The 18,233-nt window shown below is 52.5% G+C and overlaps 2 protein-coding genes across 8 annotated transcripts in view; one reads left to right on the top strand and one right to left on the bottom strand.

Moving 5' to 3' along the window:
• Positions 1–735: 735 nt before the first annotated feature.
• On the bottom strand, positions 736–13,063 carry ANKRD16 (ankyrin repeat domain 16). 5 transcript variants are annotated; one of them, XM_072039657.1, is made up of 10 exons: positions 12,901–13,063; positions 12,812–12,868; positions 11,363–11,687; positions 9,484–9,704; positions 6,881–6,923; positions 5,761–5,869; positions 4,724–4,885; positions 2,432–2,510; positions 1,126–1,521; positions 736–1,093 (listed from the first exon to the last, which is right to left on the bottom strand). In XM_072039657.1, the coding sequence occupies exons 3-9, from the start codon at positions 11,674–11,676 to the stop codon at positions 1,361–1,363; spliced, it is 1,089 nt and encodes a 362-aa protein (XP_071895758.1). In that variant the 5' UTR covers positions 11,677–11,687; positions 12,812–12,868; positions 12,901–13,063; the 3' UTR covers positions 736–1,093; positions 1,126–1,360. The 5 variants fall into 5 exon arrangements, with proteins under 5 accessions (XP_071895758.1, XP_071895673.1, XP_071895788.1 ...); XM_072039572.1 differs by having other exon boundaries at positions 736–1,072; positions 12,812–13,063; XM_072039615.1 differs by having other exon boundaries at positions 1,072–1,083; positions 12,812–13,063.
• A 21-nt stretch (positions 13,064–13,084) lies between these two features.
• The window catches only part of FBH1 (F-box DNA helicase 1), a 23,124-nt gene continuing 17,975 nt past the window's right edge, over positions 13,085–18,233 (top strand). Inside the window, exons 1-5 of one of the 3 annotated variants that reach the window (XM_038173204.2) lie at positions 13,085–13,187; positions 14,764–14,931; positions 16,000–16,541; positions 17,500–17,630; positions 18,000–18,135. In XM_038173204.2, coding sequence (XP_038029132.2) covers position 13,187; positions 14,764–14,931; positions 16,000–16,541; positions 17,500–17,630; positions 18,000–18,135 — 978 coding nt within the window. In that variant the 5' untranslated portion in view covers positions 13,085–13,186. Of the gene's footprint in view, positions 13,188–13,938; positions 14,162–14,394; positions 14,645–14,763; positions 14,932–15,999; positions 16,542–17,499; positions 17,631–17,999; positions 18,136–18,233 lie in introns of those variants that run through there. The other 2 variants (XM_072039542.1, XM_072039494.1) reach the window with 2 other exon arrangements.

Genomic DNA, 18,233 nt, shown 5'->3' with positions numbered 1-18,233 from the left:
GAGGAAGGGGGGGGTCACGTGGGGAGGGGGCACGTGACCGCGCGTGCAAGGCGCGCGTGCAAGGGGCACGTGCGTGTGCAAGGCGTGTGCACACCCAATGGCCCTCGTGCAAGGCACGTGCACACTCACCAGTTCCTGTGCAAGGGCCTTGCACACTCAGCAACCCTTGTGCAAGGCCCTTGCACACTTAGCAGCCCCTGTGCAAGGGCCTTGCACACTCAGCAGCCCTCGTGCAAGGCACGTGCACACGCAGCAGCCCTCGTGCAAGGCACGTGCACACGCAGCAGCCCTTGTGCAAGGGCCTTGCACACACAGCAGCCCCCGTGCAACTGCCTTGCACACTCAGCAGCCCCCGTGCAAGGCATGTGCACACTCAGAAGCACCCGTGCAAGGGCCTTGCACACTTGTCGACCCCATAGGTCCCCCCTTTCTCCTCCCCTGGAGCTCCCCCAGGGCGCAGCCCTGCCCTACAGCTGCTGTAGGGTCTCAGCACGTGGAGCAGGAGTTTTGGGGAAGTTTGGGCGGGTTTGAGGCATTTTGAGGGGTTTTGTCCTCTTTGCCCCTGCGCAGCACACCCTTAAAGTGGGTTTTTTTATGGGGTGAAAAATCTTCATTTCAGAGAAAAACACCAGGGAAAGGCTGGCCCCAAGACGTGCCCCAAAAAGCCTTGGGACAGCCCCGAGCTCTGCTTCTCCCCCTCCTCCCAGCCCCCTGTGACATTTTTTTCCTGTAAAAGCGATTTTTCTCACCCAGGCCAGCTTTATTTTTATTTTTTAGAGCCGCTTCATCACCTGCTGGCAGCGGAGCTGCCGATACAATCCCTTGTTACATGTTGACATCCCGCGCAAGCTTTGTTTCCCTACAAAACCCAGTTTTGAAGTCCAGGTAGATACAAACGAGCCCAGCAGCTACAGTAGCTCCTATTTTTGTGTGTTCCAGACTAAAACTCAGTGGCTACATTAAATCTGAAGCCATTTCCTTTTGTCTTTCAAAGAGAAAGGTTGTTTCCTTGCTGGTGGGAAGCAGCAGGAGGAATTGGAATAACAAATCCCTCCTTTTCCCTCTTTTTCCCCTCTTTTTTCCCTCTTTTTATCTCTTTTTCCCCTCTTTTTTCCCTCTTTTTACCTCTTTTTTCCCTCTGATCACTTACAGCAGCGCAACAGGTTTGCAGAGAACACATCCCTAAGGGATGTAAAAATGACCCAGCTGTGATCTTGTCCTTCAGGATGTCCAGGAGTGGTTTCTCTGCTCACCCCTTGGCCAAAAATCCCACCATCAGAGCCGTCATTAAGCGACAGCTAACGAACCACGCTGAAATTAAAGGGTTTTCCTTCTCTTTTCTTCCTTTTTCTTTTTCTCCTCACGCGCTGACATCTTTTTCTTGGAAAACCTGGATGATTTCGGGCTTCCTCGCCAGCTGCCGTGCCAAGGTGCCCGCGCCATCCGGGCCGTCCCGCAGCCCGGCGCCGAGCAGGATCCGCGCGGCGGCCGCGTGCTGCCCGCCACACGCCGCGTGTAGGGCTGTTGGGGGGAAAAAAAGATGTCAAGGAGGAACCGAGAGGCCACCAAATTCAGTTTGGAGGCGAGCAGGGAGGGAAATGACCTCGTGCGTGTGTTCCAGCCTTGTTCTCCGGGCCTAATCCTGCTCAGGGGCAAAATTGTGATGCTGAGGGGGGTCAGGACCCGCTGCAGAGCTCCAATTTACGCTCTGAGGGGGCGGAGGGAGGCCAGAAAAGCTCAAATTTACTCTGAGGGGGTGGAGGGAGAGATGCAAGGCTGCTCCCGCTCACCACCGAGGCGTGTTGTTAACCAAACTGAAGGCTGGGGAAGTTGCCAATTTTGGCAATGGCCGAAACCGTGTGTATACACTTTTTTTTTTTCTTTTTTTTTTGAGAGAGATGCTGATGCAAGAGATACCTCATCGTCTCACCACGGGAATGCCAGCTCGCTGCATCGCTATAGCAACTGTATTTACCTTCGAGCTCCGCTACTATTTGCTCACGACCCATTCCCAGGCACTTTGATCAAGCTGAAGAAATCGGGTGATGATATTTGGCTGAAAATATCAGCCCTGAACTGCCTCGTTTTGACTGAATTTTGATTTTTGACTGATATTCGGAGATATCAGAGGTATCAGAGAGATCAGAGCTTCATGCAAAATAAGCAGCCGGGCAGAGAGAAGCCCAGATGAGTGTTGTAATTTCTTCCTGTAAGGGGAAGGCCCCAACACAGCAGGCTCAAACACACGGTTAGACATCAGAAAGGCCGGCAAACGAGAGCCTTTTTGAAAAAAAAAGAAAAAAAAATTTAAAAAAGGGTTTTTGACATGTCAGGCTGCACCAAGAGCCATTTGCATACACGCAGCTGGCAGCCCCGCTGAGCTCTGGAGTTCCTCGTGCTGTGATGCAGGGGGGGTGAGCACGCAGCTTACCGGAGCGACCCTTCCCGTCCTTCGCCTCGAGGTCGGCACCGAGGGACAGCAGCGTCCGGATGGTGTCCGTGTGTCCTTCCTGCAGGGGGGAGCACAAGGGGTTATCGGTCCGGCACCGCCAGCCCTTGCTCAGCGGATCCACGCGCTCCCTGGCTAGTAGTTTTGACCCAGAGGCATCCCAGGAGCAAACTTTGAACGTGATTTTGGAATTAAAAGCGGTGAATTAAGACCAACGGTGCTTAAAATCCTGCTACGGCGCAGGGCTGTGTCATTTGGTGATGTTACAGCCCGGGCCTGGGAGGAGGATTGTGTCCCCAAAAGGTTTTCCCTCTGCCGGTGGCTACAGAGGAGTTAACGCACAAATTACCCCATGACAAGACCTAAAGATGTTCCTTAATAGCAAATTAGTGCCCTAATTTGTCAGCCGATCCCACCTTTTCCTCTCCTCCCCTCCAGTAACGTAATTAAACTGCTTTTAACTTCAGCTGGCTGCGGAGCCCTGACTTAACTTTACTAATTGAGAGTTAAGAGGAGGAAATGTCAGCATCGAGCTGCGTGCTTTGTTGACGGGACCCACCGTGTCCCCTCTTTTTTTCTGCCAGTCGCTGAATTTAAAAGCTTCAGGGGGAAAACACGATACAGCCCTCACACCCTTCCTGAAATAAACCCTCTCCCTCTAAATAATGTGCCTTATTTTGTGATTCCTTCTTCGATGCAATGAATTAGCCTTTATCACATGGTGTGAGAATGGAAAGCCCGTATTTTTAGCTCCCCATCCGCTCCTTCCCCCATTGTTGTAGGATCTCCTTGCCCCCCTGCTCGAGGCTCCCATGCGCACCCCCCTCTGGAGCCGGGCGCTGCTTCAGCCGCCGCAGCCTTGGCAGCAAACGGAGCAGAAAGCGTTGTCGTGTATTTATAAATGCGAAGGAATAAGAAAAAGGGAGGAAAAAAAAGAAACCCCGCCAGCCAAACAAACGACGCCGTAAATACGAAGTGACACCGAGCCTCGGGAAGGGAGAGAAACCCATCGGTTTCTCCCCAAAACAGAGCTGGGAGCTTCTCCAAGGCACGTTACAGTCCCCAAAAAAAGCCTCGCTGTTAAACGTACCCTTGGCAACCAGAAGGGCTTTCAGCGTGGTCGCTCGGAGCATGAGGAGGGGAAGCTGGGAGAAAGGTTTCCTTTGTGGGAGCCAGCAAACGCCCCGGCTGGGGCCTGCTGGAGGAGAATGCTGTTGCCAGCCCTGGCGGTAAGTGCCATTGATGCTTTTGTAGGATCGAGGCACGGGGACGCTGCTTCGTTCCCACTACAGACCCCTGAGTGCTGCACGTTAGGGCTGGTGAGGTTTTAACGTGCCTGAGGCTGAGCAGGGAGGTTTGTGCCTCCCCTCAGCTCAGGCAGAGAGCAGCCGGGGGGATTCTCAGTCAGCAGGGAGGATTTTGGGATCCCCTCCGATCCCCTGGGAGCATTGCGGGACCCACAGCCAAGCTCCTTGCACGGGCACGAGACAAGAGGAGGCGAAAACTCAAACAGCTCCGACTGGAATTCAAAAACAGCTCCAGTGTGAAGGACACTGATAAGCACCGAGAGCTCCCTCCTCCTCTCCACACCTCTTTTCTCACATCTGGCCATGGGCAGAGTGAATTTGACCTCCGGGGACAAACAGGTGCTGGCTCTCAGCTCATCAGCCCTTTTTTTTTCTCTCTGCACAGCAAGCTGCTGGCACAGAGTCCAGCTTCCGAGCCCCCAGGACCCAAATTAGTGGGACTGAAGGAAGAGGAGAAAAAATCTGAGCAGTGTTTCATCCACTCCTGCGAGGGAGAAGACGCTGGTGAAGAGCTCTCCTCTCCCGTGAGCTGTTCACACCTCCAGCTCCCATTAATGAGCAGGGTGGACTCCTTCCAAGCACCACATTTTGGTCCAAAGGGGACAGATTGGAAGAGTAACTCTCACCAGAGATGTGGGTCAAGTGGCAAAGGGAACCGTGCCCTGGTGCCACCCGCCTCTGCTCCACTGCACGTGCCAGGAGGGATGGTTTGCCAGCCCTCAGCGCAGTCACCAGCAGGATTTGTGGTGAAAAAACAGCTCAGACATCTGTAGGGACAGCTGGCCACGCTCACTGAGGGTCTAAAAAACATCAAACAGGGCACGGGAGTGGCCAGGAGCAGCCTGTGACAGAGAATGAGGCAGTAACGTGAATCCTCCATCAGTGGAAACACCTAAACTGGCCTGTTTTTGGTAGTGCATTGAGTGGTGAAGACCGTGCAGAGGAAGAAGGAGGAGAGGAGACTGACCTTGGCTGCGTAGTGCAGGGCCGTGAGCTGCAGGGCTGTTGCTCTCTCGTTGACCCCGACGCCCAGCTCAGCCACCAGGAACCGAATGGCTCCGTCCTGCGCCGTGACGGCCGCCCGGTGCAGAGCCTGAGCTCCCAGAGCATCCACGGCTGTGGGACAAGCCTGAAAGAGAGGGGAGGAGGAGAAGGAAGCGATGAACAGCCTGGGTAAACCTTCAGGGAGAGTTACCAGTCTCAGATCTGGTGACTCTCTTCAGTTAAAGCACATCCGTTGGGTTTCAGTTCATTAAAGCAGCACGAAATGACCCATCTCCAGCCTCCGTGGTGGCGGAGGAGAATTTGGACACAGGTAGAGGGAGGGAGAAGGGTGGAGAACCTCGTGAAATCTCTTCCACAAGTCTCTGAACGCAGCCACAAAGACACAAACCCAAGACAGGTAACAGAAGTGATACCCGGCGAGCTCATCTTAGAGGCTATCTTCCAGCCTCTCGGCATGACTCGAGGTTTTTATAAAACCTAGAAAGTTTTAGTGCCATTTTATGCTGCCATTAGTGCTTCCAGCACCGGCTCCGTGGCTGTGAGCCAGGGCTCCGGAACGAGGAAATCAAATCATCTATTCCATCTTCGGTGTCTAAAGTGTGAGACTAAAAATGTAAGCAAACGCTTTGTCCTGTAAGGACCACAGGAGAGAAGATGAGGGCCAAAACGTCTCCTGAAATTAACACCTAGTTACACACTCAAACACAACCTGGGCATCAAGATGTCTCTGCTGCTCTGTGTTGATGCACGGGGCTCACGTCTACCACTTTATGACTTTGGAAAACGTGTTTCCACGTTCCCTTCTCTTGGAAATTGTGCTCCTGGTCTGCTCTTTGCTGTTCTGGTCCAAGAACCAATGGAGCTTGTGCAAAGGAGAGGCATTCACCTCCACGGGAATTTGCCTGAATCGGTTTGTTAGGATTTGGTTACGAGCTGCCTGCCTGTCCTGGCAGCTTCAGCTCCTCCTGGAGGAGGGAGGCGAGGTTTTTTGGCACTTACCCCGTGTTTTTCCAGGAGCAGCCGGGCAATGTCGACGTGCCCGTGCTGGAGAGCGTCCATGAAGGGAGTGACTCCACAATTGTCCCTGCTGTCCGGCTCGTACCTGCACCTGGGAGAGAAGGCAAAAGCGAGGGCAGAATCAGCAGTGGTTCTAAAACCCGTCCTGGCCCAGGTGCTTCGTGTTGGCGGGGCAGCAGAGCACCAGAAAAAGACAAAAAGCCACCCCAAAGGCCACGCATAAACCTTTCTCGGTGTTTTACAGCCCGGGGCACGGGCCTGCAGGGGATTTGGGGGCTCAGAGACCTGGTACTCAGCTGCTGCAGCTCGCTCGGGCTCTGCGGATCATTTCCATTTCCCCGAACAGATGGTTCTGGGAGGAGCAAGGTGTGCACAGACCTCGTGCTGGCAGAGGGGAAAACCTCACAAAGCAGTGCCACACACACAAAAAAAAATCAAAATCAAAGCCTGCAGGTCTCACCGAGGTTAGAGCTCTGCTGAAATGAGAGAGGAGTGAATTAAAATGGAAAGCCTGGCTCGAATCGCAGGGCTACGTTGATGCTGGGCCAAGCACAAACATGAATTACCCAGGCTAGGATGAGTAGGCTAACGGGAGCTGCGATGCTCAGGGAAAGCTGCTCCAGCTCTGGCAGCAGGCAAATTGGGTTAGGAAAGCACCAGGCTCAGGAGGAGTGGGGCACGGGCTCGTTTAAAGCCACTCCACGGCAGTCTCCCAGGAGCCACAGCCTGGAAATAAAGCCTGGAGGAGCTGCACGCCCGGAGCGAGCTGCCAGGAAGCTTTTCTCTTAACGCAGGGCCTCGGACACGTTGGAGGCAACGGGAATGAATCAGCAGGGAGGAAGAGCTGAGTTATGTAAGCAGGGCTTTATGTCACCACGAGGTCTGAGGCTGTCTGAGCCCCGCCAGGGAGCAGGCTCGGCGGAAAGACCCGGCAGCAGCCGTGAAAAACCCAGGAGGAAACGGAGACAGCCTGGGGAGCAGCTGTGCAGCTGGGCTTCGAGTGCAGAAACGCTCTTTGTGGCCGGGTGGCTGGCACTGGAAGGCAGGCAGGGGAAGAGAGGAGAGGCAGAGCTTCCTTCAGAGCTGGAGGAAGGCCGCTTACCGCTCCAGGAGCAGCTCCACTGCGTCCCGACAGCCGTGCATCGCTGCAAAAGAGAGAGGAACTGCTGGTGATGTGTGTTTTCACGCCACCGGCTGCCTACGGGGGAATATCATCACGTTTCTGACCCTTCATGGTGCAGGGAGGAGGTCCAGGAGGCTTCATGGGGAAAGCTGCAGATTTCTGTTTGTAATTAAAGCATCGCCTCCAGGGCTCCAGCCTCTCTTTCCCCTGTTCCGATAGGGAACAGGGAAACGAAGCAGGGAAAAGGCAGGCATAAAAGCGCTGTCTGCCTCCACCTGCAGACTGCCCGCGTGAGAGCCCACGTGTAATTAAGCTGACACAAAGATCGTTTCTCGCTAAGGGTTCGTTAATCCCTGAAGCGAAATCTGGGAGAAGCAGAGAGAACACAAAGCCGGGAGCTGCCGAACAGCCCCATGGCTTTGCCCACCCCCCCTCTCCTCAGCCCCTCAGGCTCCCCATCGCTCCCATCTCGTCATCCTAATGAAGCATCCTCGGCGAGACCGCAGCTCGGAGGAGAAACAACAACGGTGGGGGAGGATCTGAGCATCACACGCTGAAATCTTCCTCTTTTTTAAAAAAATAAAATCATATTATAGCAATGAACGGGCAGCATTAATTTTTTTTTCTTTTTTTTTTTTTTCCCCTGCAGGTCGTTTTGCAAAACAAATGAAATAAATTGCAGGGGAAAAAATAATCCAGCCAAGCTCAGAGCTGCAACATCAGGTGATTTACTCGATGCAACAGAGGAAGAGCCCCTGGCAAACGCGTGCTCGCAGCAGTAACCTTCAGATGTGGCAGCACAAGAGATGCTCCTCGGGAGCCCGGAGAGGGTTCCCATCCTCCCTGATCTCAGCAGAGCTGCACTGTGAAAAGGATTTCTGAAATGGAGGTTTTAAAACACCCAAGCTGTCAGGAAAAAAAGAAAAAAAAAAACAAAATAAAACAAAAGCCACCCAAGCGACACGATTACATCCTTTAGTAGCAACAGAGAGGAGAAAAAAGCTGCAGTGCTGGGATCCAGCAGCACTCCGCTTCCTCTCGTCACATCTCCCCCACTCTCTTGCCTCAGGCTACGGATATATGAAGCAGCAAAGCCCGAGGAATCAAGCAGAGGGAAAAATTGGGGAGAAAATGACCCGGCATCTAGGCAGGGAGAAGCGTGCCAGGAAGCCAGCTGGACTGGTCACGGGTTAACACGCTCATCTCCACACCCGGGGATGGAAATTCACAGAGGGGCTGACGTGATTTCCCCTGGCAGCTCCAGCATCGCCTCCGGCCCTTGTCCGTGCCCTCTCCTGGGCTGTGCAGCCTCCAGAATGATCCCGGGTTAAAATTAAGCTGAGGGCAGAGGTTTGAGGAGCTCCAGCCCTTCCCACTGCTCCATTAAAGGATGGTTCAGGGGCTAAAGGTGACTGGAAAGCGACCCAAATCCTGCAAATCCTGGGGAAAGTCAAGCAGAGGGGTGGAGATACCTCCAGGTGGCATCACACCGCCGCCCCCTGCACCCCCACGGCCTAAATGCTGCGAGCAGGAAGGACTTGAAGCTCCGGGTGTTCCCCAGGAGGCTCCTCAGCCTGCTCCCGATCCCAGCCCCAAATCCCCAGCCCAAGAAATAGGGCGGAGGGGGGCCGTGCGCCCGGCCTGGTGCTGCAGGCATGGAGACAGAGGGCTTGGGATGGAGCAGGGAGAGGGAAAACGCAGATAAAGCGAGGATTTCTTATTTCTCCTTCAGCCAAGCTGCTCTTTATCACCCTGCACAAAACATCAGATGACAAACCAGCCGTTTTTCATGCCTGGGTTGAACCCAAGGACTAAAGGTGCAGCCGGTGCCCGAGGGCTGGGATTGTCACCGCCGTGTGGCTGCGGAGGGCTGGAGATGGAATGGGAACGACAAGCAAAGGGCAACGTACCCCCAGTGGATTAATTACAGCACAGCAGGGGGCTCCTCGCCCTACCTGGGGTCTTTGCGGAGAGTCAATCCTTGTTTCAGTCCTTGGGAGATGAATTTAGGCAGCCCCGGCTTCGAGCAGCGCTGCCCCTGAGCTCAGATTGTGATGGACCAGACGAGGCAGGAAGCCACAAACCAAATCCAAAAGGTCTGTCACGGAGGGAGGGTGGCCACAAAATGCTCCTGGCCTGGATGCAGCCCTCCCAAGGTACCAGAGCTGTTATTTACCATAAAAACTTTGGGGACAAGCAAAAGGCAGTGGAATGGGAATCGAGGACCCGTGAGCCTCATGAACGTCACAAATTTCACGAGCCTGGAACCTCACGAGCTCTGCCACATCGTTAAGAAACCTTCAGCTTAATTATTCCTGCTATTTATATATCTCAAAGCAGCTAAAATGAGCATCTGTCCCGAGGTGAAACCCTGCACGGACGTAGCAGGGCGCTACTAGACAACAGAAGCTCAGAGCAGTGAGCACCCAGAGCCCACCATTAACCTCACCTCCATTTACCATCGGTAATTTTACCATTTCTCCATCTTTTTGCACCAAGACATGCTCTCTCTGCTTCCCAGTGCTAAACAGGGATGGAAATAAGAGCAGCTTTGTGTTCTCCAACCCATTCCCTCCCCTCACCTGCTGTGTGCAGAGGAGTTCTCCTGGTCGTGCTCTCCGTGTCCCAGCTGCTCGGGGAGGCGGCCAGCAGGTAGCTCAAGACCTGCCCGTGGCCCTCCCGGCTGGCGATGTGGAAGCAGTTCCAGCCGTCCTTGTTCTTCAACAGCGGGTTGGCTCCGTGCTCCACGAGGTCTTTGATCACCTCCAGGTTCTGCCTGGTGCAGGCCATCATTAAGGGAGTCCTAAACGAGAGGAGAGGGGATTAAAAAGGGAGAGAGAGCGCTCTATGAGCCTGGTGGCTTTTGTTCCAACAAAAAAAGATGCTTTGAAGCTGTTTGAAGCACCTGTAGTCAATCCTAGCTGTCCTCTGGGGAGCTCCCCCGAGGGAAAATAATGAGGTTGTGGGGTCTGCACCTCCTCCAGGGGACCAAGGAGGTGGGTGGTGGCTGAAGGTTTACTCCAAAGGCAAAGCGTGAGTTACTCGCGGTGCTGAGCCCACACCTCCTGTGTTTGACCCTATTTCAGTGACTAATTCCACCGGCCTCACTAGCACCAAGATGTTTTCCTCAACTGCCACGTTATCTAACCAGCAGGGTGGCAGGAACGATAAAGGTTTAACGGCCACAGGTGTGAGCTGCGGTCTCTATTTTAATTATTTACAAACTTTGCCTAATCACCTGGGTGTGCACAGGTTGGGCAGAAAGCCCCACAAACGAGGAAAAGCCCTCCAGCACCGAGATGCTCCACCCTGTCTTCACTAACCCCCACACAACAGCTGAGAGACAAAATAAAGCAGGATCAAAAAAAATCCCCATTCAGAAAAACAGCCTGAAAACTCCTCCCTCTGAACAAAGAGCCTAAAAAGCAGTGACAGGTTTGGCTTCAACTCGGGATAAATGCTCCAATTTTAAGGCCAGATAAGGTGGTGAGAAAAGAGGTGAAATCTCTAGTTAGGGAGATTTTTAAGAGATCAGACACATTGATGCTGGGGTAGAGCTGCAGGCCTACCACGGGAAGCCAGGCTTGCAGAAATGTCCGCGTGCATTTCGTGAAATCCCTGCCTTCCTCTGCTCCCCCTGATGTCAGCTCGATGCTGGCACAGCCTCTAATTAGCGAGCTCTGGGACCCCGCCTTTGTGTTCGTGCTGCTTCAGCTTCAGAAAGGCGTTTGCTTTCCTTTGCAAGGTGGCAGGCAGAAAGTTCTTTCCCCAGGAGGAGAAACCGACAGGTACGTGGTGATTTTTATTAGCCAGGCCCATCGCACGCCTGTGGAACAGACCTTGTTTTTTTTTTTTTTAATTATTATTCCCAGTGCTTATTCACTCATCGTTTTGATGCTGTGTTACTCACAAGGCAGGCAGAAAAAAAACCCTGAAGGAATGAGCTGGTTCTTGGGTCATGGGCTGTTGTTTTATCAGTAGCAAATTTGACCCAAGATGAAGAAATGGAAATAAAACAATTAAAAAAAAAAGTCTTTGTGGTTGTTATTACAGTTTCAGAGGAAAGGGACATAAAAAAAGTGAATTAGTATCATTGATTCCCATCAAATGGGAGAGAGGGGGAAGAATAAAAGCTTTTGTGTGCATCTGTTTGAATCAGATCTGCTAAGGAAGCAGTAATTTACAACCTCAGTGGTAAATGGGGGAAAACAGTGAGAGGGCTGGAATTAAATCACACGATTTGCACCCCTGGCAGCGTGGAATAGCCCGACTTGGATGAGATGCGCATGGATGATCAGGTCCAACTCCTGGCTCCACAGAGGACCGCCCAAAAACCAAACCAGCTGCCCTCAATCTCCTCCAAACCGAGCTTCTCCTTGTGCACCTTGCCCTCTGGATGATCTCCACCTTTCCTGGGCGAACCAAAGCCGTTCAGACACAGCTCCAGCCTCACCCACCTACCAGTCTCCCCTTTTCAAGGCATCCACGCAAGCCCCCTTGGCCAGGAGGTAGGAGACGCACTCCCCGTGGCCAGCGGAGGCGGCTTCATGGAGGGGCCTCTTGTAGTCACCGTTGGCCACCTCCATGTCCAGCTCCAGCTCCTCCAGCAGCCAGGCCAGGAGGTGGAGGTGGCCGTGGCGGGCGGCGAGGTGCAGCAGCGTGTCCCCCGAGCGGCCGCAGCACTGCCCGGCGGCGTCCCCACCTCGCAGGGCGTCCTTCAGCAGCTCCAGTTGTCCTCGCTGGGCCAGCTTGAAGAGACGAGGCTCTTCTGTCATCTCTGGGGGACCTGGAAGAAGCAGGGAAAGGCAGGGTTAGGGATGGGGGGTGCTGGGGTAGAGCCCCCCACCCATATCCCAGCTCCTCGCTGAGGTGTTTTGCTCAGGGAAATGGCTGCCGGGGGGGAGCTGAGGTTTCCTCCCTACCCCGGAGGGAAAAAAGCAGAATTTGGGGCTTTTATAGGATGCAGGAGTTTCATTTTTCCTTAGGGATACTCAAGGTTTCCCAGCTATTTCCCTCAGGGAAAGCAGAAGTTTTGTTTTCCTTCAGGAGCGCAACCCACAAGGTTCCTTTTTCCTCACAGAAAAAGGAACAAAACCGACCCAAAACAACCCAAACCAGAGACTGGGCCTTTTGGCAGGGACACCAAAACCTTCCCTTTCCTCCAGGGAAAGGAACAAAAATTAAGGAAAGCAGGATTTCCTTTTCCCCCCAGAAAACAAACAAACAAAAAAAACACAGAAAGTTCGTTTTCCCTCAGGAAAAAAAATAATAATAATAAGCCCTTTTCCTCAGGAAAAAGATGCCTTCAAATTTACTTTTTTCCTCAGGAAAAAATAAAAATAAGGAATCCTGTTCCTCTCAGAAGAATACCTTGAACTTTTCTGTTCTTCAAGGAAAAAATAAAAGTTAAAAAAAATCTAAGTTAAAAAGCTTTTTTCCTCAGGAAAAAAAGACCTTGAAATTCCCTTTTCCTCAAGGAAAAATAAAGGTTAAAAATCTAGAAGTTAAAAGCCCTTTTTCCTCAGAAAAAAATACCTCAAATTTTCCTTTTCCTCAAGAAAAAAAAAAAAAGTTTAAAATCCTTTTTCCTCAGAAAAAAAAAAAAAAAAAAAGATACCTCAAAATTTCCTTTTCCCTCAGGAAAAAAGGAAAGTTAAAAATCTAAAAGTTAAAAATATTTTATTTTTTTTTCCCCCCTCAGGAAAAATACCTCGAAGTTTCCCTTTCCTTGAGAAGAAAAAAAAAAAAAAATGTTTAAAGTCCTTTTTCCTCAGAAAATATACCCGGAAATTTCCTTCTCCCTCAGGAAAGAAAAAAATACCATTCCTTCAGAAAAAAAAATACCTCAAAATTTCCTTTTCCTCAAGAACAAATAAAAGTGAAAACCCCTTTTTCCTCAGAAAAACACACCTTGAAGTTTCCTTTTCCCTCAAAAAAGGAAAGTCACCAAATTCCCTTTTTCCTCAGAAAAACGCCAGGAACGTTTCATTTTTCCTCACGATGAGGGCGATGGGGGCTCCCTTGACATCATACATGCCAGAAATGTCCTTTTTTCTGATAAAAAACCCCAAAACACCCAAATTTGGGGTCTTATTGGAGCCCCCTCCCCCCCCCGCGCTATCCTGAGGTGCCGTGACGTCACGGACAGGTTTCCTCTCGGTCCGCTCGGCCCAAACCCGGAAGCGCCGCGCTATTGGGCCGCGCCCACCGGGGCGAGAATTCTGATTGGTCGGCGGGGGAGGGGGGCGTGGCCTGGCCTGCGGATGGCGCGCGGGGTGCGGAGCGAGTGAGTTTGGGGAGGGGAGGGGGAGACCTGGCCCTAGCAACGGAGTTGTTGCCATGGCAACGGGGGGCACCTAGCAACGGGGGAGCGGGGCCTAGCCCGGGGAAGGGGTTTGGGGGGGGGGGGGGGGGAAGAGCCGGGGTTGCCATGGCAACGGGGGGGGTCCCTGGTTTTGGGGGGGGAGTTTGGGGTTGGGGGGGTCCCCTTGGGGATGGGGGGGGGGAATTTGGGGATGGGGGGGTTGGGAATGGGGGGTGGTTGGGGATTTTGGGGGGATTTGGGGGATTTGGGGGGAATTTGGGGGGATTTGGGGATTTTTGGGGGTGTTTGGGGGATGTTGGGGGTTTCTTGGGGATGGGGGGGGCTTTGGGGGATTTAGGGGGGGCTTGGGGATGGGGGGAGCTTTGGGGATTGGGGGGCAATTGGGGGAATCTTGGGGGTTGGGGGTCTCGAGGAAGGGGGGAATTGGGGATTGGGGGGGTCTTTGGGGATTGGGGGGGTCCTTGGGGATAGGGGGACCCTTGGGGGATGAGGGGGGTCCTTAGGGATTAGGGCGGCCCTTAAGGATGAGGGGGGGGCTCAGCAATAGGGGACCCTTTAGCAATAGGGTCTGTGGCAATAGGGTCCTTGGCAATAGGGTTAATATGGAGGAGGGGGCTTCTCAATGGGGGGGCTCCCTTGCAGCAGGTCCCTTTGTTTTTTTTGGGGGGGGGTCTCAGGGGGGTCCCTCAGCTATGGGATGAGGAGGGGACAGCCGTGAGGCAGCACCGGGGCCTTGGGGAAGGGCAAAAGCAGGGAGCCCTTTGCTCTTTGTTTTGGCTGAGGTGCCGACAGAAAAATGTGGGGAAAAGGGGAAAAACGCAGGCAATTTGAAGCCCGGAGGGGCCTCGTCTTTTAGCCCTGGGCTTCTGGGATCGAGCCTCACGTCGTGATCCTGTCACATCGGGGTTTTGATGCCCAAGGCTCGGGGAAAAGAGGTTTTGCCCCCATCTTTCACGAGGCCATGTGGGGTCCGAGCTCCCTGGCTGATATTCGGAAGAGAATCGGGGTCCTGCCGCGCTCTGTGCCATTAAAAACACCCGATTTTGAGCAAAAAACACCAGTTTTAAGCGTTTGCCCTCCTTGCTCGTGGCCTTCCTCGCCTTTCGTTGTCGTCCCGCTGCGGGGAGCTCGGCCCCGCAGGGCCGAATTGGGTGAAAAGGAGGAAAAAAAACACAAAAAAGGGGAAACCTGCTGCCCCTGGGCTCCTGCTGCCGATTGCCAGAAACATTTCACTGCCAGAAACGTTTCACGGGAGCTTATCCCCTTCAGCACAGCAGGAATTAAGCCGGGGCGAGGGCAGCGAGTGCTTTCGGTTTCCTTTCGTGCCTTTTCCATCAGTGTTTGCCCTCCTCTCGCTGCCTGGCCCCGTGAAGGAGAAGAGAGGAGCCCCAGGAGATTGCAACAGATGCGAGGCCTTTGTAGGGTCCCTCTGCATCCCGCTGCCTCCTTGCCTTTCCACAGCCTTCTTCAGCCACCATGCTATGTTTTCCTGTTTTCTAACCCTTTTTTTTCTCCTCCTCGCATGCTGGCAAAACAGTGAAGCGAGGCAAAAAAATACACTTCACGGCTGGCGACTGCAGAGCCCTCGCGCGGAGTGCTGAAGGTTTGTCCTCGCTGACGCAGCCCTTGAGCCAAAATCACAGCAGATTTCGAGACATCAGCAAGGGTCTCCAGCCCAGCCAGCGGGGAAGGAGGCATCGGAAAGGTAGGTTGCTCGCAAGCCCTCCGAAACCAAAAGGATTTGGGGTGAAAAACGTCAGTAAGGTGGTAGCACAGAAGGGTTTTGGGGTCAGCCGTCGTCGGACTCTTGCTGATGGAGGGTAAGGCCAGGCGAGGTGAGTTCGAACAGGACTGGGAAATCGCTAGGACAGCTTGTTTTTAGGCAGCACTTTGTAAATGAGACCTCTTTAATTCATTTCTTCGTCAGCATTCCGAAATGAAACGCGTTCAAATCAGCAGGAGCTGCTTGGGATTTCTTTTTATTCCCAAATTTCCTCGTAGCGAAGCATCAGGATATGTGGCAGACCAGGAGGAGGACAGAAGGAATGCTCCTGGTGCTGATAAATTTAGTCAGTGGGCTACAAAGGCTGGCTGGCAGAGAAAAAAGGGAGAAGCTGCTGAGAGCATTCCCTTCCCGAGTTTTGCTTTCCTTTTTGGTCTCCAGCGCTTTCTGGCCTTGCCGCCAGGAAGTCTCTGGTAAGAAAAGTTTATCTCTTAAAAATGTTTCTCTCTTAAAAGCCTCAATATCTTATCCTGGGATAGAAGCAGCCCAACACGGGCTCGGTGCTGGGATCTTCTCCTGGTGCAGAGCAGCAGCCAAACCCCAGAACCCCCAAATCCTCTCCGCGGGGCTGCTCTCAATGAGCTCTTCTCCCAGTCTGTGCTCACGTCTGGGATTTCCCTGGCCCAGGTGCAGCACCTTGCACTTGGCCTTGTTGAACCTCATTCGGTTCCCCCGGGCCCACTTCTTCAGCCTGTCCAGGTCCGTTTTTTTTTTTTAATCAATTTTTCTTATCCATTTTCTCATCCGTTCCTCCCAGCACCGGGTTATGTGGCCTGTGAGACAGATGAATCTCATTCTGTTGACTTCCGTAGGCTGCCAGAGAAACAACTTGAAGCTGGAGAGTTCACCTGTAATAAATTCATCTCTCTCTGAGCTGGGAAATAACAATTTCCTTCCACAGCCTCTGGTTTCCTCCTTAGTTTGGTCAGGAGCAACGTGCATTGTGCTGTTTTTGATGCTTCGCTGATGCTTTTCCTCCTCTTTCTGTAGCCCAGTGGCAGCAGAAGAGCATCACGGATTACTTCAAGATCTCCCAAACACAGCAAGTACGTGGGGACAAGAATGAAAGAGTGAAGGAAGAGATGCTGGACCCTGTTTTCCTCGAAGCTGAGGAGTCTTTCAGCAGCGTCTCCACTTTGCTGGAGGCCAGTGGAGATTCATCCTCCTTTCTGGAGGACGAGGACTTTGTATCTGCTCCCAGGAAAAGCTCCAGAAAACGGCCTCGGTCCTCCGCAGCTGCAGGCAGACCCAAGAGAGAGCACAATTTATGGGGTGAGCTTGAGCAGAAGCCAGGGATTTGTCCCAAACGTGCCCAAATCGAGCACGAACTTGATGATGACGAAGTGGAGCCCATCCCTGATGCACACTACGGGCTCCTGGGGACTCGCAGCTGGGAGGTGCCTCGGGGAAGCATCGAAGATCTCCCCGCTGAAGTCCTGAGGAGCATCTTCGCTTTCCTGCCGGTGACTGACCTGTTTCAGAGCGTGAGCCTGGTGTGTCACTGCTGGAGGGATGTGGTCAGCGATCCGCTGGTAAGCCCTGCTTTGGGCCTGTCCTTCTCTGCTGCTCTGTTTTTTCTCAGTGTTGTGTTTTCTCAGCTGGAGTCCGTCACAGTCCCCAGCCTGTGTGCATCTCTGCGTGTGTGGTGTCAGTTGTAGTTAAATAATTTTACAGGAATGGCCTTTAACTCTGTTTTTACAGAGCTTGGTCCATCTGCAGTCAATGCCATCATGGTACAAACAATCACAAACCCTCTGGCTGTTTTTTTGGGGGCAGCAAAGATCTCAGTGTTTCACTTATAAACCTCCAGCTCGCACAAAAAGGCTGTCTCAGCCTCATTCGGAGTGGTGGGGGACTGGCCACAGCCCACGTTTTTTGTAGGGTGCCAAGTTCTTCTGATAAATCCGAGTGCACAAGGTAAGATGCCAAGCAGGAGGCGTCCTGCGCTCATTGCTTTCCCAGCACAGCACGCAAGCTCTGAGCCTGAATGGCCAGCAAGATGCTTAGAAAACACATGCACTGAATTCTCCTTGTGCTCAAGTCCTCTCCCAAGGCTGCTCTTTGTTTTGTAACAGCCTAAAAGGCATCACCCTGTCGTTTTTTTTCGGAAGAAATCCAAGCAGCAGGGTGTAGGGCTTCATGGACACGTGGATTTTAAGGTCTGAAACCCCTCTCAGAGCAGATCTGCACAACAGTGCTGGAAATACCTTCATTCCTATAAGAATTGGAGATTTAAAACCAAACTGATGTCATCTTGTTCCCTTAATTCTGGAAAAAACAGCCTTTTATAGACATGTTGGCAGTCTACGAGGAGCAAGCTCTTCTCTCTTTCCTTCCCCATCTCATGCTAGGTGCCTGTTTTCATCAGGCTACAGGGACTTGTTGAAATTGGGGTCCTCTTTGGAGGTCACGTTGGTTGGCTTATTGCCAGAAAAGCATCTTTTTTGGTGCTCTGGGATGAAAGGTGATGATTTATGTTTCACATTCCAGTTCATTCCCTGGAAGAAGCTGTACCACCGGTACCTGATGAAGGAGGACGTGGCCCTGTGCACAGTGGAGCAGATCTTGCAGGATTTTGCCATAACAAAGCAGCACAGAGGGGCTGTTTTGGGGCTGATCAGGTAAGTCCACTTCAGCGCTTGACTTTGTAGCTGTGGATCCTCCGGCCTCTCTGCTTTGGGTCTTCACCTGTGAATCGCCAGAAGAGAAACGGGTTTGTCTTCTAAACAGGTAGATCTACAGAAATATGAGGAAGGAGGGATTATTTTAACAACAGAAATCACCAGGGGTGGTATAGAATTAGGCAAAAAAAAGTGCCACCTTCTTCCTCTTCTTTGCTGAAAGCTCAGGTAACGAGCTTGGCTGCCAGCACCTGACAGGCGAATCCCCAGCGAAAAAAAATCGTGTTGTTTTGCGTTGGAGAGGGCATTTTCCTGTAAGCTCGCTTGGTAATGCTTATTTACACACGCTGCTGCTCTCGTTCTGTGCAGGTACGTCTCTGCCATCCCCACCAACAGGAAGGTGGATCCCAGCGTGGTTTTTCCACTCCTGAGGAGTCATCCCCTCTTCTCCAAGGCTGAAGTCTGCATCGCCAACACGCTGCCACACTTACAGAGCAGGACGGGGGTAGGTTTAACAATTATTCCTCTCCTTCATCCCCCAAAAGTGCTTTGAGGTTATATCTGCCCTCTCACATCTAGAAATTTTCCTTCTGGAGTTTTACT

This window comes from Anas platyrhynchos, chromosome 1 (genome assembly GCF_047663525.1).
Source record: "Anas platyrhynchos isolate ZD024472 breed Pekin duck chromosome 1, IASCAAS_PekinDuck_T2T, whole genome shotgun sequence".
NCBI lineage: Eukaryota > Metazoa > Chordata > Aves > Anseriformes > Anatidae > Anas > Anas platyrhynchos.
The sequence above is the reverse complement of the archived record's forward strand: the minus strand, read 5'-3'. Positions and strand labels throughout refer to the sequence as shown.

Excerpts from the sequence above, each read along its gene's own strand:
- ANKRD16 (XM_072039572.1), bottom strand. The coding sequence starts at position 11,676 with ATGACAGAAGAGCCTCGTCTCTTCAAGCTGGCCCAGCGAGGACAACTG. Across the intron at positions 5,870-6,880 it reads GTGGAGCTGCTCCTGGAGCG|GTGCAGGTACGAGCCGGACA; the intron begins GTAAGCGGCCTT and ends CTTCTCTCCCAG. Across the intron at positions 1,522-2,431 it reads GGACGGGAAGGGTCGCTCCG|CCCTACACGCGGCGTGTGGC; the intron begins GTAAGCTGCGTG and ends TCCCCCCAACAG.